This window comes from Pelobates fuscus, chromosome 12 (assembly GCF_036172605.1).
Source record: "Pelobates fuscus isolate aPelFus1 chromosome 12, aPelFus1.pri, whole genome shotgun sequence".
NCBI lineage: Eukaryota > Metazoa > Chordata > Amphibia > Anura > Pelobatidae > Pelobates > Pelobates fuscus.
In genome coordinates this window covers 60,189,593-60,214,999 of record NC_086328.1, presented here as the reverse complement: position 1 = coordinate 60,214,999, position 25,407 = coordinate 60,189,593, and the positions used below count along the sequence as shown (strand labels likewise).

The window sequence follows — 25,407 nt, the reverse complement described above, 5'->3', positions numbered from 1 at the left end:
TAGTCGTTAATTAGCTTAGGTGCTTAGAGCTCTAGCGCCCAACCAACGGAAATTTTATGACGTATATGACCTACTGGTCGTTCATTAGTTTAGGTGCTTAGAACTCTGGCGCCCAAAAAACGTCAATTATATGACGCACTTCCTTCAATAGAATACGCCAATGCAAAGGACGCTTTTTACCGGTGTATGCGTAGGCAGTCTTCCAATCAAATTGAGACTGACGCAGCAGTTCCTCTTCCGCTCCCATTCCATTTTTCTGTTATTTGTATGATCTGCAAGTCTTCTGCCATTTTGTTTTGTCTGCGGTCATTTAAGGAGGTAAGTGAAGCGCGTGTTCAAATATTACAACGGTAAGATTGATGGCCTGGAATATTGGTTTACAGTCTGGCTATGGACGAGAGCACTGTTTAATAATTTGATCATTTGACTCAAGCAGAGTCTAGTTGCAAAATTCGTTCTTTAATCGGTTCTGGTATTCTTGTGCCCATGTGTTTTGAAGTCATGCTATTCATTGAACTCCGAATCATAGCTAACTGAAAGAAATCCGATAGGCTTAAAATATCCTATCTGTAAAGGTTATTCTCCGTTTCGATATAATTCAGGGTTTAATAAATCGCCATTCTCGAGAAGCAACAATGGGATTTGAAACGTTATTTTAAAATAGGCTTCTTGGGATGTACATTAAAAGCTGCGTTAACGATATAGGTGATATTGTGTCCTGAAACCACCAAAGGGAGGTGGTGGTTTTTTTTTTTTTTTTTTTTGTTTTTTTTCTAAACTCGCCGGCTCAGAGCGCGCTCCATCCCTGAGAGAGAGCGCGGAAGACTCGCGTCGTAAGATTGGCCCTGCTCTGGATTCCATGTGAGTATAACTTTTAATTTTCAGGTTTTACTGCAAATCGTGGAACACGACACAATAGGGTAATTTACACCGGAAAAGCAACCTACCCTTCAAAGGGTTAGAGTAACCCGTTAACGCAGCTGTAATGAAATGAAAGCTGCAGCACTTGACCGGACTGTGACATTTTTACAGGGAAGTAATAGGGAGGATTCTGCAGAGTTGGGAACAGCAATTCCTTTGCATGGTTTTTATAAGGTCTATTTTGTCTGCCCAGTTCCTACTAGGGGCAGGACAACACCCATCAATTGTTCATTGAGGACATCTCCAGTATTGGTTGGTTCTTGATGGGTAAACTCAAACTATCCTTATGGGTACCATCAGTAAAAAGCAGCCACTGACTGCACACTGTTTAAGGGAAATGCAGGGAAGTGGCAGGGAGCAGAGCTGTTTTTAATTTTTCATATCTCAAAGAGGGAGCTGTGAGCCAGTAACTCCTTCCTTTTGATAAACTAAAACGAATGAACAAAAACTGAATTGCAATTCGGTTTTCGTTTGATATAATTTCTATTGGTTCATTCGTTGTTGTTTTTTTTTTTTTTCAGACTAACCAAAATCCGGTCTGAAATTTGGATAAAGGCAAATACCCAGGTCTACAATAGGCATGCATTGGAATTTCACATTGTGAGCTTATGTGGGCAGATGAAGGCCCTGCTATACACGCCATCCAGGAGCACAAACATGGTGGCGGCTATAACATAGATCCAGAGAAGAAATTAAGTGGTTAAAAAAAGTAAAATAGGTGATCTAGAGGCATTTGAGAGTGACCAGTGGGTCAACAAAATGTAGGAGAGGGGCTTAAAAAAAAAATAAAACCCGAATGCAGCCATTTCAGTGCTGCTACAAGGTCGGGCTTCTTCTTCAGATTGCATAAATCTAATCTGCCAGTGTTGGCAGAATGACAGCAAGAAGGAGAAACTGCCACTGTCTCTGCGGTTAGCATGACATTATATTTAAAAAAAAAAAAAAAAATTCACAAAATTGGTAATGCCAGCCAGTAAGAAAGTATGCTGGTTGGGTAATCTCCATACATGGCGGGACCCAGGTAAAAAGGGAAACCATTGAAAAATGGTTTGCCCCATTATCAAGGAATGGCGCCAGGCCATTCTGGTATAATAAACTATCCTGTATGCCAGGGCTTGACAAATTTGCCTTAAATCTAGGAGTCAGCTAAAAAAGTTAAAAGCCAGATTTTTTTTTTTTTTAATGTACAAAGCTTTATATTAAATGACAATACTATTCTTAAAGGGATACCGTAGTGCCAGGAATACAAGGCTGTATTTCTGGCACTACTGATCCCTCGCGCCCCCTCCAGGGTAAAATAAAGGGACACTATAGTCATCGGAACAACTTTAGCTTAATGAAGCAGTTTTGGTGTATAGAACATGCCCCAGCAGCCTCACTGCTCAATCCTCTGCCATTTAGGAGTAAAATCCCTTTGTTTATGAACCCTAGTCACACCTCCCTGCATGTGACTTGCACAGCCTTCCATAAACACTTCCTATAAAGAGAGCCCTATTTAGGCTTTCTTTATTGCAAGTTCTGTTTAATTAAGATTGTCTTATCCCCTGCTGTTAATAGCTTGCAAGACCCTGCAAGAGCCTCCTGTATGTGATTAAAGTTCAATTTAGAGATTGAGATACAATTATTTAAGGTAAATTACATCTGTTTGAAAGTGAAACCAGTTTTTTCTTTCATGCAGACTCTGTCAATCATAGCCAGGGGAGGTGTGGCTAGGGCTGCATAAACAGAAACAAAGTGATTTAACTCCTAAATTACAGTGAATTGAGCAGTGAAATTGCAGGGGAATGATCTATACACTAAAACTGCTTTATTTAGCTAAAGTAATTAAAGGGAAACTCCAGTGCCAGGAAAACAATCCGTTTTCCTGGCACTGGATGGTCCCTCCCCCCCCCACCCACCAATCCCAGGTTACTGAAGGGGTGAAAACCCCTTCAGTGACTTACCTGAGGCAGCGGCGATGTCCCTCGCCGCTGTCTCCTCCTCCGCGACGCTCCTCCTTGTGATTGCGTCGGCCGGTGGGCGAGACTGATCTCGCCCACCGGCCGAGGAGACCTAATGCGCATTACATCTCCCCATAGGAAAGCATTGAAAAATCATTTCAAATCTTTCCTATGGGGTTTTGAGCGACGCTGGAGGTCCTCACACAGCGTGTAGTAGACAGCCACTAGATGTGGAGTTAACCCTGCGATGTGGAGTTAACCCTGCAATGTGGAGTTAACCCTGCAATGTAATTATTGCAGTTTATGAAAAACTTGCAGGGTTAAGGGTAGTGTGGGTAGTGTTGGCACCCAGACCACTCCAATGAGCAGAAGTGGTCTGGGTGCCTGGAGTGTCCCTTTAAGTGATTATAGTGTTCCTTTAAAAGTTAAAAACCCTGTATTTACTTGCCTGATCTCCACGCCGATCTCCCTCGGCGTTGGGTCGCAGCTCTGCCCCTTCCTGTCCCGAAATGAGCAGGATCTAATGCACAGCGTTGGACCTCCCCTTAGGAAAGCATTATTCAATGTTGTCCTATGGTGGTTCCGGTGACACTGGAGGTCCTCATGCATAGCGTCATTTACAAAACTTTTTTTTCGTGTTTTAAGAAGCTGGAGGCACCATCTAGCGTCTGTCTGAGAGACAGCAGCTAGAGGTGGGATTAGCCCTTTAATCAAACCACTGCGGTTTCTCTGAAACCGCAGTGTTTTGACTAACATGGCTAAGGAGAGAGAGACAAGGCACCCAGACAAGTGGTTTGGGTGCCTGGAGTGTCCCTTTAAAGGGATCCTATAGTCACACCTACCATTGCAGCTTAAAGGGACACTCAAGGCCCCCAGACCACTTCTGCCCATTGGAGTGGTCTGGGTGCCAACTCCCACTACCCTTAACCCTGCAACTGTAATTATTGCAGTTTTTCATAAACTGCAAAAATTTACTTGCAGTGTTATGCCCTCCCCTAGTGGCTGTCTACGAGAGAGCCACTAGAGGGCACTTCCTGGTCCATAGTACAGGTTTTCTGTGCTATAACGTCGCTGGACGTCCTCACGCTGTGTGAGGACCTCCAGCGTCACTAAAACCCCCATAGGAAAGCATTGAAAAGCATTTTCAATGCTTTCCTATAGAGAGGTCTAATAAGCATGTGTGGCATTGCCGCGCATGCGCATTAGGTCTCCCCAGCCGGCGGGTGGGATCAGTCTCCCCCCGTCGGCTGACGTAATGAAGGAGAGTGGCAGAGGGAGAAGCAGCGACGTGGGACATGTCGCTGCCTCTGGTAAGTGACTGAAGGGGTTTTCACCCCTTGAGCAACCGGGGATGGGAAGTGGAAGGGAGAGTGGACCACTGAAGAAAATTCAGTGTCTCCATGCAGAGGGCTGAATGGCAGTGCTGCACACTCTGGAAGCACCTCTAGTAGCCAGCTGAGCCTGAAAGGAATTATACTTATACTCACCAGAGCAAATACGATAAGCTGTAGTTGTTCCGGTGAATATAATGCCTCTTTAAGGTTGTTGGATGTCACTAAGGAGCATGATGCCAAAGCATTTACTGCTTGAAAATAAATGTTGGGCCTCCAAAATGTTTGGGTTTTCACTGACTTATCACTCCCAATTCCATAAATCTGCCAGCCAATCAGCCCACACAGGAATGACTGACATTTGTAAATTAGAGGTTCCCCAGGCTTTTAAGATTTTTTTTTTCCGTATAGGATTATAATCCTACTTTCCAACTCTCCCTATCACACCATTTTTTAAGGATCTTCCCTATGCTTTCTATTCAGTGTTGGTCCTGCAATTAGAACATGATGTGTGTGCTTGTTCTCCATTGAACACACCTTACTTTCCCTGTTTCCTTCAACACCTGTGCCAATTTTGTATCCCTTCATAGTCTACCTGGCAGCAAAGTAAGCAGTGAGAGATGTGTGCAGAGTAGGAAAAAGCCATACAAACTCCTCTTTTAAATAAGGACAGGATTGTTCACTAAAGTGAGACTTTTTTAAAGTGAATTTCTAATTTAAAGCCAAAATAGCTGAATTGGAAAAGTCGGCTATGATTTCAAACTGGATCTCTGGCCTTGACTTTGAAATTCACACTTTTGTAAATAACCCCTGTGAATGTACACTGGTGCTGAATTTCAATTCACCAAGGGGGCAAGTGGAAAGTTTGGGCCCTGTTGCATGTATTGGCATTCCTCCTTATTTTTTTTATAGGAGTAAAGGCATTTTCCCCATGTAAAAACAAAACTATGCTTCTTTTAATAACTTTGTTTAACTTTTGTGCCTTTTTAAGATATGAAAATTATAAAGAACTATGTTTAAACTTTTTTTTTTTCTTTCTTTCTTTTTTTTTTATTTTTTTTAGGATTTGTAAACATGGTGAAATTGTTTGTAGGCAATCTGCCTGCTGAGGCAACCCAGAGTGAGCTGAAATCTCTGTTTGAACAGTTTGGCCGTGTAACAGAATGTGACATCATTAAGAATTATGGCTTTGTCCACATGGAAGATAAGAAGTCAGCAGATGAAGCTGTGCATAATCTTAACCACTACAAACTGCACGGGGTTGCCATCAATGTTGAGAACAGTAGAGGGAAGCCAAAGGCCTCTACCAAACTTCACGTTAGCAACCTTAGCAACAACTGTACCAGCGATGAGTTGCGTGCTAAATTTGAGTCATATGGGTCTGTCCTGGAATGTGACATTGTGAAGGAGTATGCCTTTGTCCATATGGAAAGGGCAGATGAAGCACTGGATGCTATAAGGAATCTGGACAACACTGAATTCAAAGGTGAAATTAGATTGAGGGGAGATCTTGGGTAGCTTTTAGGCAGCATAGATGCTCTTTCATCGAAAATTAATACATCAAGTAAGCCCTGGCTTGTTTTTAAGGGATGCTCTTAATGTAAGCCTTTCCCCGAAAATAAGCCCTAGTTCGCTGATCTATGTTCGGGGAATTTTCCCGGAACATAGATTTGCGGGATTCCGTGCTCTAATGAACTAGTCTAAAAGCTAGCTGAGCATCATGGGAAATGTAGTCCAGAAACAATTTATGGTGTCAAGGATAGCCATCACTGGCCTAGTAACATTCAGATAGCCGCCAGCGGTGCTTCCTGTGTCGATTCTGCAGCATTCGCATTCAGTGTTTCCACACTCTGCATGGAGGCATTGAATTTTCCCTATAGATATTCAATACTTCTCTATGTGAGGAAATGCTTTTTGTCGAAGTGTAGCGTTTTGTGTAATCGCTTAAAAAAACAGCCCTGGCCAATAAGCATCTCATCAGAGAGAGAGAGAGAATCTATGCATCTCTGAGGAAAGTTGTCTTTATGCCGAGGGTGGAGACACTGAATGGCAGTGCTGCTCACTCTGCAACACTGCCACAGGAAGCACCTCTAGAAGCCATCTGAGGAGTGGCCAGTGGAGTTATCACTAGGCGGTAATGCAAAAACTGCCTTTTTTTCTGAGCCTCAAGGGAATGATTCTACTCTCCAGAACAAATACAATAAGCTGTGTTTGGAGAGCCCTACAAGGTTACTATTAGAATAAATATGGTGGCAGGCCTAGTGTCTAATTAGAACCTCCACCTGCTGTAACTGGCTTAAGAAAGATACATTTAATTTCAAGCCAGGTTTATGAATGAGGAGTCACTGATTGGCTTATGGCGTCGGCTTACCACTCTCAGCCAGTCAGCGGCATCCTAAAACGGAAAGGTGAATTCCCCCTTGGGGACCAGAGGATCAGTGCTGTTAAGAGTTTGCCTGGGTTTTTCTGGCACCATAACAACTTAATTTAGATAAAGTTATGGTGTTCGGAGTGTTCTTTTAAGTGTGACCCTAAAAACATAAAACTGAAAAAAGAAAAAAATAGGACTTAGACTGTAATTGTCTAATGTACATAACTCTTAGACAGAGCAAACCCTGCTTCTCTTGACATTTCCAGTTTAAAAAATAGATTTGACAGACAAAAAATATAATTGACTAATGATTTGTCGATCAGCTTGACTACATCCTTCTTGCATAATTTGGACTTCTGTTTATTAAATCAGGAAATGTGGAGAACATACAAATAAGGCCAATGTAGCTGAATAAGAAACGTTTCTAACTTGGCTGCTTTGGCCCTTGAATTAAATTACTCTTGTCAGTTCTCCACATTTCCAGTTTAGGCAATAAATCCATAAAATGCCAAATATAGGTGGGAAATTGGACTAACTGGTTTTACAAATAGGCTAGGATATTCATAGCAGGCTTATCCATTCTGTTTAGAGCAATTTCAAAAAGACCCTTGTTAATTGGCTCCTAAAGAATACTCCTAAATGCTAAGATTTAAATTCTAGTTGTTTGTATATTTCCCTTGCAACTGCAAGTCAAGAGAAGTCTCTGTTCATGTACACACTTTTTGTTACTTCTGTCTATACTGGAGTTAGAGGAACATTTACTTCACTTGATGCTGCAGGTAAGTAGCAAAGGATTGGTAAGTATTAAAAAAAACAGCTCCACAGCACTGTTTGGTGCAATGTCACTGCTGCTTTAGGTTCTACTGAGGAACGGTCATGCCGTCTTGACTAATGTAACTGTGTGGTTACATTAAACTAACATCACAACAACCTTTTGGTTTTGGTGTATAGATCATGCTCCTGCAGCCTCACTATTCTATTCTCTGCCATTTAGGCTTTAAATTACTTTGTTTATGCAGCACTAGCAACAAGTCACCTGAATGTCTCTGTTCATTTCTTGTATAGAGAAATCTAATGTTTAAATTTAAAGTAAACAGACTGCAAAAAAGGCAGTTTTAATATATACTGCTGTTTATAGTCTGCAGCAGCCTCCAGTGTGTGGTTAAATTTCAGGTAACAGAGCAGGAGATAAAAAGCACATCTAAAGTAAACCAACTGTGCTGTCAGATCTGATAGACAATTAAAGGAACACTATAGCGTTAGTAATACACACATGTATTCTTAACTCTATAGGGACTTTCTAAACTGCGTGTGCCAATCAGTCTATGATTTACATAGTGGAGTTTAACTGTCAGTGTAACAGCCACTAAAGGCTTTTTAGCCCTGCAATGTAAACATAACCGTTTCTGCAAAACCAGTGTTTTAAGCATGAATTAAATTAAAGGAATTCAAAGAAGTGGTCTGGGTGATTATGTTGTCCCTGTTGAAGCGACACTATAGTCACTAGAACAACTACAGCTTAATTTATAATGGCTCCTTTCAGGCATTTTCATGCAAACTCTTCCTTTTCAGAGAAAATGCAGTGTTTACATTGCCCCTAGGGACACATCCAAGTGGCCACTGGAGTGGCTCAGCAGCCCTGCCATTCAGCATCCCCACGCTCTGCATGGGGTTGCTGAGTTTTCCTCAAAGAGATGCATTGATTCAGTGCATCTCTATGAGCAGGTCCTGATTTGGTCAAAATGGCATTTGGCCCTGCCCGTGCCGATTTTTATACAATCCAATGCTTTCCGTATGGGAAAGCATTGAATTGGCTAAAAATTGGCCATTTTGATGTCACAAAGGGGGCAGGCCAGCACTAGCAGACCCACGCGGGGCTGGAAATAAGGTTAGTTTTAAAGGACCACTATAGGCACCCAGACCACTTCAGCTCAATGAAGTGGTCTGGATGCCAGGTCCATCTAGGATTAATCCTGCCTGCTGTAAACATAGCAGTTTCAGAGAAACTATGTTTACATATGGGTTATACCAGCCTCTAGTGTCTCATTGACAGCAACTAGAAGCGCTTCCGCACTTCTCACTGTGATTTTCACAGTGAGATGACGCCAGCGTCCTATGAACTAGCTGCATGCGCATTCAGCCGATGGCGACCAAAGGAGAGTCCCCAGCGCCGAGGGAGCCTGGCGCTGGAGAAAGGTGAGTGTTTAACCCCCTTCCTCCCCCTTCAGCCTGGCGGGAGTGGGACCCTATAGTGCCAGCTCGTCTTCCTGGCACTATAGTGGTCCTTTTTATGGGGGGGGGAGAGGAGGGAGGGCAAACCTCCTATATGGTGGGTTAAACACTATAGGGTCAGGAATACATGTTGGTGTTCCTGACCCTATAGTGATCCTTTAACCATTATATTATTTTATTGTTTTTCTCCTGTTGGATGTGAGCCACAGCCTTGGGAGGTGCAGCTAGGGTTGCATAAACAGAAACACAAGTGATATAACTCCTACATGCGCGATAATTGATCAGTGAAACTGCAGGGACATTTTCTATTCACTAAACCTGCTTTAAGATGGTTGTTTTGGTGCTTAGAGTGACCCTATAGGCATCCAGACCACTTCAACTCATTGAAGTGGTCTGGGTACAGTGTCCTTTATGCACTTGGTGCTGCAATGTAAAACATTGCCGTTTTAGAGAAAATTTAATGTTTACATTACAGCACTAAGAGAGCCTCTAGTGGCGGTCTACCAGACAAACCTCAGTTCCTGAATTTTGGCAAGTGCTTTTCTGAAAGAGGAAGCAAAAACTATTTTCAAAGTTAATTTTCTGTTTAACTTTAAAGGAACACTGTAAGGTCAGGAACATGTATTCCTGACCCTATCGTGTTAAAAACACTATTTAGGCCCCCCCACTTCCTCCCTTGCCTACCTTAAATATAAAATGTACCTTTATTTTCAGCGCCGCACGGGTCTGCTAGAGCTATTCAGCATTGAAATTCTAGGTACGTCATTGGATAGACTGTGTATAAATTAGCGAGATGGTAACACTTATGACATGCTTAAACTAAATGTTAATTATTGAGGTGTAGATGGTGAATTTGTGTTATTCTTTGAGTATTTGCTATTTGTGATAATCACAGTGAGAGTGGAGATACTCTCTTGAATCACTACCAACTCTTGTCGCGTGTGCTCTTTTGAAGGCAAAAGGATGCATGTTCAGCTCTCCACAAGCCGTCTGCGTGTAACACCAGGAATGGGAGACCAAAGCCGATGCTACCGTTGCGGGAAGGAGGGCCACTGGTCTAAAGAGTGTCCCCTAGATCAAATGGCCCAGGAGCTGGAGCAGCCGCCACCAGCTTATCCCCATGATCCATACCCAGATCCTTATGCCCCTGTGCGCAGTATGTCGGCTTCTGCCTACAGCTCAACTTATGCAGAGCGTGTTTTCTATGACGAACGGGAGCGTTGCAACATCATCGACTACTATCAGCGTTACCGCGTACGGCCCTCCTCCTACGATCCGTACTTGGAACGTCGCCTGACTTCTCTTCCCCCTCCACCACCAACAGTTTCCAACGTATACAGGGATCGAATTGAGGCATTCCCATATGAGAGGCATCTGCTGCCCCCTCCACCCCCTCTCTCCAGCTCATATTACACACGAGAGAGAAGCCCTTTACGTCGCTCCTCCTCCACCTCCTCCAGCATGGACGGATATCGATCGGAGCGCCGACTCTCCCCCGTGTTGCGAAGTTCTCTCTACGACATCTCACGCTACAGTCGGGAATCCTACTCTGACCGGCCGCGGTATTACTAACGGAGGAGGTGAGAGGTTTATTGTTAGTGTTTCACATTAAACTGCTTGTTGATTCTATTTTTCATCTCCCTTCCCCATTGCTTATCCTTTTCTTGTGCTCTTGCAGCACTTCGTTTTTCATTTCTACTCCAGTTCCTTTTCACAGTATATGAAACTTTTTTTTTTTTTTTAAATCGCGCAGGGTAAAGATTCACACTGCTCTGTAAATCACATTCATAATTACTCAGTTGGTTCAGACAACCATTTGAAATGTTAATGCATATTAAAACGTACCAATGTCTGTTAAAATACTTTTTCCTTAAACATTTTCACTTCAGTGTTTTTTTTTGTTTTTTTTTCTGATTTAAATAGTTTAAAAAAATAATAATAATTTCTGAAGTGTGATGGTAGCGATCTTATCAAAAGGTAATGCTCTTTTCTATTAAAGATAATGAAAGTGGAGTCTTCTAGCTATCAGTATATTAAATGGGGACTCCAGACACCTAATTCCATTAACCCTTTTGTCCTGCTGATGTAGCAGTCAAGTTAGAGATGTATTGAGATAATGCACTTCCATAAGGTGTTGATTGGCGCAGCGATAGCCGTGCAAGTGCAGTAGCTGCCCCCCAATTTATAATGCATTCAAAGGTGGATCTGTCTCAAGTATTCAGTTGGCTAAGAGTACAAAATAAAAGAACTACAGCTTAATATACCGTATATACTCGAGTATAAGCAGAGTTTTTCAGCAAATTTTTTGTGCTGAAAAACCCCAACTCGGCTTATACTCGAGTCAATGTCTTTATTATGGCAATTTACATTGCCATAATACAGACTGGGGGCTGGCAGCGAGCGCTTACCTCTCCTGCAGCTCCTGTCAGCTCCCTCCTTCGCGCCGGTCCGTTCAGCCCCTCTGTCAGCTCCCAGTGTAAGTCTCGCAAGAGCCGCGGGGTCATAGTGCGGCTCTCGCGAGACACACTGTGAGCTGAAAGAGGAGCTGCATTGACCGGCGAGGAGGAGAAGGGAGCTGCAGGAGAGGAAAGTGCTTCCTGCCAGCCCCCCTCCCCCCCCCCCCCCACTGAACTGCCAATTCCACTGGACCACCAGGGAGTGAGAGCCCCCCTCCCTGACATGTATCAAGCAGGGAGGGGGGACAATAAAAATAATACAAATATTAATAATATAAATAATAAAAAAAAACTATTAAAATAAAATAAAAATGCCCATCCCCCACCAAGGCTCTGCATCACGCACACTGCATCATGCACGCACGCACTCATGCACACACAGTAAATAAATATTCAATTAATATAACTTTTTTAGGATCTAATTTTATTTAGAGATTTACCAGTAGCTGCTGCATTTCTCACCCTAGTCTTATACTCGAGTCAATAAGTTTTCCCAGTTTTTTTGGGTAAAATTAGGAGCCTCGGCTTATATTCGGGTCGGCTTATACTCGAGTATATACGGTAGTTGTCCTGGTGTCTACTAGGGATTGACCGATATAGTTTTATTTTTTTTTTTACTTTCATGCCGATAGCCGATAACTTTTCTGTACATTTACCATTTTGAAAAAAATAAACTATTTCTAAAGGTAAATGCACAAAATATACATGTCACATGTAGTGTGTGTGTGTGTGTGTGTGTGGTGAAGGCTGTGTGTATGTGTATATATGTCCTTTAACACTATATTGTCAGGAACACTTGTTTTTATTCCTTTAAAGGGAGACACTAGTCCACAAAACTTTATCTATACACAAAAACTGCTTCATTAAGTGAATGCCTCTGAAGTCTTACTGCCATTTAATTGTTGAAGGAAAACTATACCTCTAGCGCAATAATTAATTACCTTTGTAGGTTTAAGGGACATGGGACCCTGCACCCAGACCACTTCAATGAACTGAAGTGGTCTGGGTGCCTATAGTGTCCCTTTAAATACTTTTTGTTTCTGTTTATGCAGCCTTAACACAGCCTGTATGGAAACAAAATTATTTAATTCACTCTCATGCAACTTGCTTTTAAAGGGAAACTCCAGTGCCAGAAAAACGATCCGTTTTTCTGGCACTGGAGGCTCCCTCCCACCCCCCGATCCCCGGTTACTGAATGGGTGAAATCCCCTTCAGTCACTTACCTGGGACAGCGGCGATGTCCCTCGCCGCTGTCTCCGCCTCCGCGACGCTCTTCCTGGTGATTACGTCGGCCGGTGGGCGAGACTAATCTTGCCCACCGGCCGAGGAGACCTAATGCGCATGCGCGGAAATGCCGCGCATGCGCATTACGTCTCCCCATAGGAAAGCATTGAAAAATCATTTCAATGCTTTCCTATGGGGAATAGAGCGACGCTGGAGGTCCTCACACAGCGTAAGGACGTCCAGCGACGCTCTAGCACAGGAAACCTGTTACAGGGTTAAATACAATGCTAGCAAATTAAATTCTCTAGACTTTCGGCCTAGGTTGTCAGGCAGGACACACCCAAATTGCAATCAATAAAATTACTTGATTATGTAAAAATATTTCATAAATATGCACGTACAATTTAAAAAAAAAATTAAATTGTGTGTATGTATATATATTATACGTTTATATGGACATATGTATAGTATTTTATTTATATAGATAAAGGGATATTTTTTTGTATTCGAAGTGTATTTTGAGAGATATTATATATATATATATATATATATATATATGTATATATGTGTGTGTGTGTGTGTGTGTGTGTGTGTGTAATTTTACTCTTAATATATGTATAAATAAACATCGCTGCAATACCGTTAGAGTGGCTGGAGACCCATCATTACTGTTACTTATAGGGATTGACAAATATCACTTAATCTGGAAAGGATGGGATATTGTAAAATGTAATGAAACTTTTAAATAGACTCCATGTAATATTCAACCTTTTTAATTTCCTTTAACTTTAAACCAGCCACACACTCCCCCTTGTTACACATTTTTTCCCCCTACCCCCTTTCTGTTCCTTCCTGGTACTTTAGCACACTGGAGGCAGGCAATTGCCCAGAGTCAATTCTTGCACATTTTCAATGAGCTGCATTGGGAAATCTGTGATAAATTTTACTTTTTTTGCAATGGGGTGTACCTTTCATATAAAATGAACATCAATTTGATTAATATTTAGAAAAAAATATATATATTTTTTTTTTTCTCTAATTTAAACTTTTGCTTTCATTAGATTGGCAACTTCAAATCCATGTCCATTTGATAAAAATATGCATGGATAATTTATTCTAAACAAGTTACAACAAGCCATATTAAGAATAACTAGCGTTTTTTTGTTTTTTCTTACATATTTAAAAAATTTTTTACATATGCATGCACATTTATTTGACACTGATAATGCCCCTTGAATGGTTCACATCTACTTGCTAAATATACAGTCTCTTTTCCACTTATTTGTCCTCTATTCTTCCTTTCTTTGACTACCTATTCAAGCCTTACCTGCTGCCTACACTATTTTGTTTGTGTTGCCTAGGCAACCTAATTGCGTTACGTTTTAAACAATTCGATTGCCCTTCGTCCATGTTTGTTTTGTTACAAGAGCTACCTCATTTTGCATTTAAATTTCTTCTAAATATTGTAAATACGTATAACACTACATTTAAATGCCACATGGGTATGTGATATAGGTCATAATTATTCTTTATGCCTTAAAAAGGTGAGGGGACCTTATCTGTATATTCATATTTTTGAAAAGACCCCCTTGGCAAAACGCTATAGTGAATAAACAAAGTGGTGTTATTTTTTTTTTTTATATTTTTTAAAGTATGTGGTTGCATTATTTTATTGGCTTTATTATTTGTTATTTAAAATGTTGTTTGATTTATTATTCTGCACTTGCCAGCTCTTTCGGATAGTACCCATGTGGTGGAAATAATAGCACCAGATGTCTACCCCACTCTGAGCAAAGTCACATTGCCGTTTCTTCAAATTTCAAATTGTACAATAATACATACTTTGTAAGGACTTCCATGCACTATTTTTCTTTAGTGCAATCTAGTGGCTGCTCAAACTGCACATTGCTTTAACTTAGGTTAGTAATGATGTTTTTTATTTTATTTTTTGGTAGATCTTTAGCATCGCATAAAGATGGTAGGAAAATTGAAACTCCTACTCTTAACTTAAAGCCATGTTGTGTAAAGATTTGTAACTCTTGGCATACAAAAGTAATTGGGCAGTGCTAATTGTAGCAGGTGTTAAACCTGGAGATTTACTTCAAATATGCATATTTATAATAAGTTTGGTATATTTTGTTTGTTCAGAGCACAGTAAATACAAGTAGATCAATTCCAGTCACATATAGTTACATAGGCTGAAAGGAGACATGTGTCAAAGTTCAGCCTTCCTCACATTTGTTTTTTGCTTTTCATCCAAAACTAGGCAAAAAAAAGGTTTGAAGCACTTCCAATTTTGCAACAAACAAGAAAAAAAAATTCCCCCAGAATGGCAGTCAGATTTGTCCTTAGATCAAGAAACTATTGCCCTACAGTTGAAAAATTGAAAAAACCTAGCTAGCATATGCCCTTATCATAACAGTGATTGTGTGTATAAATTCCTTTTGTAGGCGAGCTTAAATGGCTTATGAAAATTGACATTTCCTAATTTTCACTTATTCTTTATTTATAAAGTTGCACCTCCAGCAGCAGATGAGTTAAACTTCTTTTATATGCAGCATTTCGCTATAAAATGCTGAACATACAGACTCTCCAAGCCCTTCACTTTGCACCTTTTTAAATGATTACTCCAAGCACCATGACTGCTTCACTGATTTAAAGTGATCATGGTGCCATGAGTCTTATTGTGTTATTATGAAACACTGCACCATAGAGTGTTAAATCCCTCCTCTGCAGAAGGTGTAGCTAGAGTTCTGTGCTGGCTAATGTCTATTCTATACATATTTGGCAATCTGATGCTGGCAATGAAGAGTGATGTCAGCTAAGGAGGATTGAGATCAGGGAGAAGTTGACCTCTGAGACAAAATGGAGTTACATTTTAGTTATAGATTTTATTTTTTGAGTAGGGAATACTGTTTTATAGGAAGGATTGCTCTTCATATATACTAAATTGTTAAAAATTTACTTTTATTTTTTCTTATTCTATTGGAGTCTTCCTTTAAAATTGTTTTACTACTTTAAGAACCTACTGTGTTTTGTATGCATCGGCATATTTTTATTTTTTTTTACCATATTCTAGCACTGTCTGCTAAGTTACACACTTCACCTGTGGCACTTGTAAGACTGCAAGATTATACAATATCAGTATGTTTAATAGCCAGAAACATACAAACAAAATAGTTGGTTACCGAAAACCTATTGTTTACTATACATTTATGGAAACATGAATTTATGGCATCTTTGTCTTTTTTTTAAATTTAAAAAATGAATAATAATTTTTCCTTCTTCTGTTCCAGGTAAGATATTTTCATGGGTCCGGCACAGTCTGCAGTCATGTTTGCAATAAAAACTTGCCTACGATCAGTTAGTGTTAGTGGAATATGAATTACCGTATGTGTTTGTTTTCTCCCTCCTATGATGAATATTTTAGGTCTGCTTAAATGCCCCATGCCACTTTTTCCCCACCCTTCTTTTAGCAACACCCATTTATAAAGAAAAATACAAAATGTACATCTTTAAGTTTTATGCAGATAGGACACATAAAATATTTAAAAACTCTAATAGTCTTATGTTTCATATTTTTTTTTTTTTTTCCTCTTGACATACCTGTATCGTTTTTCTGGATCAATGTAAAGAGATTTCTCCAGATGTTTTAATTCTGCAACTCCCATGATGCCTAGTGAATCTACCTTTTGGATACCCCTTTCATCAGTTGTGAGATTTATTATGCACGAATTGTTATGTTTAAGTATTGATTAGTAATTTTGCATATCACCTTAAGTTTGGTTTGTGATCTGCAATGCATACCTTGCACAATTGACACAGTGCTAAACCTAAACAATGTCATGCTTGTTAGCAAATAGCTAGTTGCTATGTGATCCCTTTATAAAATATCCATATTTCAAATATGAAACATTAAGTGGTTCCTTTTTAGTGATAATTACCAATAGAGTTCAAAACAATCCATGTCAAAGCTTCATATACTGAAAAATGCCATAGTTTTATGCCATCCAGTGAACATATATATCATTGCAGAAACAGGGCCGATTGGGGGGGATTGAGACACTATTTTATTTTGAGCTTTCCAAAACTTAGTACTTTTTCAAGTTAACCTTAAAATCAGCATCTAATTACTGCATGTTAATGTAAGATCATATTTTTTTTAGTATTGTAAAATGTGTTATTTTTTTTGTCTGAATAAAACTGTGGTATGGGGGAAAAAGTGTGGTTTACTTAACTTTATTCTACGATTTATGGTTCACTTTTATTATTTAAATTGTGCCAACAATAAGTGAAGATGGCCCTGCTCCAGTAGGAATTATAAGGTAGGTAGATGTTTGTTAAGAGTTGCCCAAAAACACTTGTGAGGTGATCAGAACTCAGCAAACCCAGGTTTGAATCCCAGTCAAAGCTAATGTTATAACTGGTCTAATCAGCTGATGTTTTATGAAGCATAATAGTGACAGGAATACAAGCATGTATTCCTGTCACTAAGGCTGTGAAAGGAATGGTTAGGTGAGTGGCCACCTTGTCAGTAAAGTATGAGGAAGCACTATATCCACAAATGATATCCTTGAGATACAACACTTTTACAAATGGTAGGCCTTCATGTGGTTGTTAAACTGTCAAATTGCTATGATCTGTTTGCAGATGCCACAAAACTCTGTAAAGTAATACAATGTGAGCAAGATCTTACTTTGCTGCAGAGGCACTCAAATGGCAGATTAAATTTTAATGTTAAAAAATGCAAAGTTATGCACTTCGGCGTAAAGTATGCACAAGCAATGTATACCCTTAATGGAAGCGAATTAGGGATAATAACACATGAAAAGCACTTGGGAATTGTTATAGATAACAAACTATGCAGCAATGTCAATCAGCAGTGGCTAAGGCCAGTAAGGTATTTTCATGCATGAAAAGGGGCATTCATTCTCGGGATGAGAATATAATTTTGCCTCTTTATAAATCACTGGTAAGACCACATATTGAATATGCTGTGCAATTTTGGGCACCTGTTCTAAAGAAGGCTATTATGGCACTAGAGTGCAGAGGCGGGGCTACAAAATTAATAAAAGAAATGGAACATATCAGCTATGAAGAAATTTTAACAAGTTTAAACCTCTTTAGTTTAGAAAAACGTCGCCTGAGAGGGGATATGAACACAATATAAAAAGATAGATATTAAGGGCCAATACAAACCATTGTGTGGAAATCTATTCACAGACCGGACTTTACATTAGACATATGGTCATGCGTTTAGTCTGGAAGAAAGAAGATTTTGTCTAAGGCAAAGGAAAGGTTTGTAAGAACAATAAGGATGTCGAATTCTCTGCCTGAAGAAGTGGTTTTATCAGAGTCCATATAGATGTTCAAACAGCTACTAGATACTTGCAAAAACAGAATATTCAAGGATAGGGTAGTGGTTCCCAACCTTATTTTTAACTTGAGTACTTCTTGGCAGTCCATCTCCATAAATTGTACCCCTCATATTAGCAAAATGTTTGTAATGAACATAGTTGCTGTTATTTTAAAGGGGCACACTAGTCACCCAAACCACTTACAGCTCAATGAAGTGGTGTGGGTGACAGGTCCCTCTAGGACCGTGCTTGCTGTAAACATTTGGGGTTAAGCAACTAGAGGCGCATCTGCGACGCTGGAGGTATATAATGCCTCCATCACGCAGAGCGTCCATAGGAAAGCATTGAGAAATTCTTTCCTGTGAACACTTTCAATGTGCGCGCATTCCACTTCGCTGACGTCAGCCAGGGGAGCCCGGCGGTGGAATAAGATGAGCAAGTTAATACATTTTCAGGGGCACAATCTTCCAGGGGCCATAGTCATGAGGCAGGAGGCTGGCAAATAGGCTTCTCCACAATCCAGGGAAGCAGGGCAATTTTTCATTTAAAGGGCCAGTTACAAATAGCCATTTGTAACACCCTTCAACACCACGGGTGGTGACACCCTCAGGGTACTATAGTGTCAGGAAAACCCGATTTGTTTTCCTGACACTATAGTGATCATTTAACCCCTTAAGGACCAAATTTCTGGAATAAAATGGAATAATGACGTGTCACACACGTCATGTGTCCTTAAGGGGTTAAATATATACATTTTACTCTGTCGCAGGCTCTCCCTGGTTTTTCTCTTTGACCGAGTCTCTCCCTGCGTTTCCCTCTGCCCCAGGATCTCCCTGCTCTTCCCTGTGTTCCAGTCTTTTCCCGCTGCCTCAGACTCTCCCTGCTTTTTCCTCTGTTCCAGACTCTCTCTCCCTGTTCTCTATGCTCACAACTCTCCCTGCTTTTCCCTCTGCCCCAGGACACACACACGTACAGATGCAGATACACATGTACAATCACTGACACATGCAGATACACATATACAATCACTGACACATGCAGATACACATATACAATCACTGACACATGCAGATAGTCATATGTATGTCAGTGATTGTATCTATGTGTCTACGTATATGCGTGTATATCATTGTTTGTCAGTGTCTGTGCATCTGCATGTGTGTTAGGGTATGTATCTGTGTGTCAGATACACACCTTGACACATGCAGACATACTGACACACATGGATACATACCCTGACAAACAGATACACGTTCTGACATCCATGCAGATACACAGAGATCCATATCTTGACACACTTATAGATACACACTGACACACATGCATATACACAGACACATGTACAGGGAGTGCAGAATTATTAGGCAAATGAGTATTTTGACCACATCATCCTCTTTATGCATGTTGTCTTACTCCAAGCTGTATAGGCTCGAAAGCCTACTACCAATTAAGCATATTAGGTGATGTGCATCTCTGTAATGAGAAGGGGTGTGGTCTAATGACATCAACACCCTATATCAGGTGTGCATAATTATTGGGCAACTTCCTTTCCTTTGGCAAAATGGGTCAAAAGACAGGCTCAGAAAAGTCAAAAATAATGAGATATCTTGCAGAGGGATGCAGCACTCTTAAAATTGCAAAGCTTCTGAAGCGTGGATCATCGAACAATCAAGCGCTTCGTTGAAAATAGTCAACAGGGTCACAAGAAGCGTGTGGAAAAACCAAGGCGCAAAATAACTGCCCATGAACTGAGAAAAGTCAAGCGCGCAGCTGCCAAGATGCCACTTGCCACCAGTTTGGCAATATTTCAGAGCTGCAACATCACTGGAGTGCCCAAAAGCACAAGGTGTGCCATACTCAGAGACATGGCCAAGGTAAGAAAGGCTGAAAGACGACCACCACTGAACAAGACACACAAGCTGAAACGTCAAGACTGGGCCAAGAAATATCTCAAGACTGATTTTTCTAAGGTTTCATGGACTGATGAAATGAGAGTGAGTCTTGATGGGCCAGATGGATGGGCCCATGGCTGGATTGGTAAAGGGCAGAGAGCTCCAGTCCGACTCAGACGCCAGCAAGGTGGAGGTGGAGTACTGGTTTGGGCTGGTATCAAAGATGAATTTGTGGGCCTTTTCCGGGTTGAGGATGGAGTCAAGCTCAACTCCCAGTCCTACTGCCAGTTTCTGGAAGACACCTTCAAGCAGTGGTACAGGAAGAAGTCTGCATCCTTCAAGAAAAACATGATTTTCATGCAGGACAATGCTCCATCACACGCGTCCAAGTACTCCACAGCGTGGCTGGCAAGAAAGGGTATAAAAGAAGAAAATCTAATGACATGGCCTCCTTGTTCACCTGATCTGAACCCCATTGAGAACCTGTGGTCCATCATCAAATGTGAGATTTACAAGGAGGGAAAACAGTACACCTCTCTGAACAGTGTCTGGGAGGCTGTGGTTGCTGCTGCACGCAATGTTGATGATGAACAGATCAAAACACTGACAGAATCCATGGATGGCAGGCTTTTGAGTGTCCTTGCAAAGAAAGGTGGCTATATTGGTCACTGATTTGTTTTTGTTTTGTTTTTGAATGTCAGAAATGTATATTTGTGAATGTTGAGATGTTATATTGGTTTTACTTGTAAAAAATAAATAATTGAAATGGGTATATATTTGTTTTTTGTTAAGTTGCCTAATAATTATGCACAGTAATAGTCACCTGCACACACAGATATCCCCCTAAAATAGCTAAAACTAAAAACTACTTCCAAAAATATTCAGCTTTGATATTAATGAGTTTTTTGTGTTAATTGAGAACATGGTTGTTGTTCAATAATAAAATTAATCCTCAAAAATACAACTTGTCTAATAATTCTGCACTCCCTGTATACATACTCTGACACACACACATATACAGATGCAAAGAAACAGGGTATGTGTCTTTGTATCTGCATGTGTATCTGTGTGTCAGGGTGTGTATCTGACACGTGTATAAACAGAGACCTATACTGACAAACATGCAGATACACAGACCTATATGTATACATACACTGATGCACTTAAGGATGCACACCCTCAAACACACTGACCCAGATACATGTACTGGCAAACATGCAGATACACATATATACATACACTGAATTGTACCCCTGGGGGTATGCATAGCACGGGTTGGGAACCCCTGATGTAGGGTGATAGCTGCTTGATCCAAGGATAAATCTGACTGCCATTCTGGGGTCAAGAAGGAATATTTTTCCTAGTTTGTTGCAAAATTGGAAGTGCTTCAAACTGGGGTTATTTTTGCCTTCTTTTGGATCAACAGCAAAAAACAAATGTGAGGAAGGCTGAACTTGATGAACGCAAGTCTCGTTTCAGCTATGTTACTATCTTCAAAAAACTCAGAAAACTAAGAAAATTCACACTTAGAAATCTGAAATAGGGGGGCGTGGCCTGACTGCCAATGGAGTAGGACGCACTCATCCCTTGCTCCTAGGCCCTAGCCTGTTAATAATCACCTAACAATGGGGAAGAACAAGCGGCTAACTGCCTTGGGTCAGCCCAGTGCGACTCCGTCGAGGCAACAACAACAACCCGGCCCGATGGACGAGTTCCTGTCTGTGCCGCATGGCCTCCGAGACACCGGAGACGCTGGCACATCAGCCCCGGGATCCAGTATCGCAGACTCGACCCGAGACACGTCCGCACCCGGTACCCTCTCACAAATATCCGTGGACATTGCCGCAATTTCCGCAAGCATGCTGACCCGCAAGGATAAAAGCAAAATGGCAGAACTAAGGGCCATAATCCGGGAAGAGATTGCTGCAGTGCGCACCGACCTCACGGCCCTAGAGCAGCGGGTGGATGCCCTGGAGGCGGACCGCATGCAAAACGAGCAACGCCAGCAGGCCACAGATTTGGCGACCACGAGGCAAGGCAATATCCTCCTGGACCTCCGCCGGCAGGTCGAAGACCTGGATAACCGTGGCTGGCGCAACAACATTAGGATCCGAGGCCTGCCGGAGACGGAGGGGGAAGTACCGCAGGAGCTCCTCACGGGCCTGTTTACACAACTGCTGGGGGACGCAGCCCCTGGCGACTTTGGCATCGAAAGGGCCCATAGAGCACTACGAGCACCCAGACGTGATGGCCTACCAAGGGATATTATATGTGCCCTGGTGTCGTTCCAACTAAAAGAATCTTTAATGCCGGCGGCTAGGACACAACAGCACATCACGTACATGGACACGCAGGTATCCCTGTTTCAAGACCTATCTACGATTACCCTAGATGCCCGCAGGGCCCTGAGGCCGCTCACCCGCCTCCTGCAAGAGAGGAGGATCCCGTACAAGTGGGGCTTCCCATTCAGCCTTCAGGCCCGTGTGGGAAATATATGGCACATACTCCGCTGGCCTAATGATGTACCACGGTTTCTCCGGTCAGCCAACCTGCCTGCAGTATCGATACCCAATTGGATCTTTGAGGACCCCCCCGGCACGAGCGATAGGCCCAACGGAAGCTGCGCACAACTTACACCCAGACTCCAGATCGCAACGACGCAGGGGGGGACCTGAAGGCCCCGAGGAGTAACCGCAACCACGCAGCTCCGACCCTAGACCCACTGGGATGAAACGCACCTTGCCGGTATGTTTTCAACTGTACCCCACCTCTGCCGACTGAGCCCGCATTACGACCCCGACGACATCAACTACCAGGGGTATGTACTTTCCCGAACTGCCGCCAGATAGCTACCGTAGAGGGACACGGGTGGATAGCAGGTAGGTGGGGTGGGAGTAGGCAACCTACACCGGGAGTAATTAGAGGAATTGGCCCCACTGGTAGGCCCATCCACCAAGGGATATACACGGGGGGACCCCTTAGGTTGGGAGGAGGGGATCAACTGGGGGGTGGATGGGACTGTGAGACAGCAAGGGTCCGCACGGAGACTTTCCAGAGACCAAGGACAACCGGCCGTCAGTAAGCAACCGGACTATATCTCGGACAAGGGGAACGGAAGGTGGGTGGTCGCAGGGAGGTGGGGGAACTCCGAGAAAAAGGATGGGAGGCAGTTGGAGGCAGACACCGGTTATGGCTAGACTAGCGGGGAGCTGCATGTACATAGTTTGTTACTTTAAAAGTTGTTTCACGGGGGGCGGGGCCTGATCTCCAACATGGCTGGACGTGTTTGCCTGTAGCTCCTCACTATATGAGCCACAAACACATGAAAACAGCACAAATCAAGCAAAAACAAAAAGCAAAACAAGTTTTTCAACTCTAAAACCAACATCCCACAGTCAAGCAAACAGTGGGGAGCCCGGGTCGGACGGACCGCGGGACAGCACGTCTGAGGCCTACTGCAGCTGGCGGACCACCGGTGGTGAGACGCGGCCGATCTCCTGCCGGGAGGCGCACAACACACCGCTCAGAGCTCCGTTATCCCCCCCCCTTTGGACCGGTGGGGGTTATCCCGGTCCCCACAGGGCCAGCTAAGCCGGCTCCATTAAGCCTGAAAAACAGAATCCTGTAAGCCACGCGGCTCAACTAAGATGGCCGCCACTTTGAAACCCCAAAGCGACCAAACAAGCCTGATGGGACAGAGCTGGATAGAGGCCTTTGATGCAAGGTTCGAGGCGATCTGCCAGGACTTCTGGAACCGCCTCACCAAGCGGAGACCCACTCACACCCCTCCCGAAATGGCAACTGTGAGTACAGCAGCCACCGCTACCTGTCCCTCTTCCAGGCCGGGGGCCCAACCGGAGACTCCTCCATGCCACAGTCTACTGACCCGAGGGGTAAGCCGTTACCCGGAAGCCCTGGGGACTTACGATTCCGCCGATGGGAGAAGGGGGATCCACGGACTAAGGGCACCGGCTCCCCTTACAGCCCGGAGCCGTAGAGACAGGGACCTGTCACGAGGCGATCAGCCAACAGCATGCTTGCCACACACGCAGAATTGCCCGACCTACCTAAAGCCGGAGAGGGGGACTGAAGAGAGCATACAGCACTCACCTGGTCATCGACCCAAAAGGGAGCTGCACCCCAGACAAAATCGTCACAAGTGGCAGCCACACACCCAGCATGGGAATCTGCAGCCTCATGATGGCTACCGCGATCACAAGCGGGTCAGCACCCGTTACCAGAATGGACTCATACCATCCAAGGACAATAACCTGCCACAGATAGGCATTGGCTAAACTGCATCTCACAGGTCCCATGGGGTCAGGCTTCACACTCAGGGTGTGGGGAATACAGTGTTGCTACTCCACTTACTAGCCTAGCTCCCAGTGGCTATATTATATTATATTGTTTAACTCCATCCTGCATTCTGTCTAGCAGTATAACACATTAATACATTTTCTGTATTGTTATAACACATTAATGTCATGTATATTGTTTTACTTAGCATCCAGGGGTATAACACCCATGGCGTACAAACAAAGTTAATGTTTCACCCTGTCAATCTTCCACAATCCAGCAGCAGCACTTAGTGAACAGCTGACACAAAATGTGACATGTCCATTTATCTGAGCCTAAGAAATAGTATAGCTAGACTGAATACTCATACTAAGTTTCTGTTCAATATGTTCTCATTGTTTAGTCTTGTATAATTAAGCGAACCTGACCTCCTTGTAAAGCCAACCCTTACATGTCCAAGAAGCAACATATGTTTAATGTCTCAAGCTTGCGGTCCTTAACGTGACCCACCACGTTGGACATACTTACTTAGCTTATACTCAGCTTGCATTATAAACTCTATAAAATTGTGCTTTTTTCTAATGCCACGTAACTGTTTAACTATGCTTGTATTCAAATAGCCTGTAACCGCCGTTGTGGCTTTACAAGTATGCTTATTATCTCTTGCACATCAAAAATAAAGAATTAAAAAAAAAAAAAATTAAAATAAATAAATAAAAGTTGTTTCACATTAGGGCCCTCTGGGCCAGAGGAGAGCCACACACAGCCCACATCTTAATACGTGGCAATAGCCGTACAAGGAACCCGACAGCGAGAGCGCAAAATGCATACATATAGGAGTATGGAAGCTAGCCCACATATAGAACCAGGGAGTATAAGGCGGGACCACGGGGTAGGAGCCAGAAATGGATACAGAGGAGGAGACGGGAAAGGCTAGATAATACGGGGAACACTCGCTGAAGGTCCGAACCGACATATATCTGTAACGCTCAATTGTTGATAAGATGGAAACAACTGCAGATTTCTGAGGTTGATAATGTTTATTACTTTAAATAAAAAAGATAATCAAATTGAACTGTCTCTTTAATTCCTGGCAGGTTATAACCAGCAGCGGTGTTTGAAGTTGTTTTAGGATAAGGTAAATTTAACACAACCAGCGAGAGTTCCAAATTAGGATGCAGATAATTAATAAGTAGGTGTTGGAAACAAGATTATGAGTTGATGTGGAGCAGATAGCGAACCACTTAGATTTAGGATGGTTAAATATTAAGTTTGAGCCAATCTGGTTTACTTAACTTATGAAGGAGTGATAATCCAAATTGGTGATGGAGATTCCACAGAGAATCGAGGTTGCAGCAGGCAAGAGAATATCCAAAAACAGTCCGAG

General features: G+C 42.4%; 1 protein-coding gene across 2 annotated transcripts; it reads left to right on the top strand.

The window, feature by feature from the left end:
- The first annotated feature begins 194 nt into the window (after positions 1 to 194).
- LOC134579284 (RNA-binding protein 4B-like) lies at positions 195 to 16,036 on the top strand. Of its 2 annotated transcripts, XM_063438510.1 has the most exons (4): positions 200 to 318; positions 5,256 to 5,678; positions 9,751 to 10,375; positions 15,772 to 16,036. In XM_063438510.1, exons 2-3 carry the CDS (start codon positions 5,267 to 5,269, stop codon positions 10,365 to 10,367), a joined length of 1,029 nt encoding a protein of 342 aa, XP_063294580.1. In that variant the 5' UTR covers positions 200 to 318; positions 5,256 to 5,266; the 3' UTR covers positions 10,368 to 10,375; positions 15,772 to 16,036. The 2 variants fall into 2 exon arrangements, with proteins under 2 accessions (XP_063294581.1, XP_063294580.1); XM_063438511.1 differs by lacking the exon at positions 9,751 to 10,375 and having other exon boundaries at positions 195 to 318.
- The last annotated feature ends 9,371 nt before the right edge of the window (positions 16,037 to 25,407 follow it).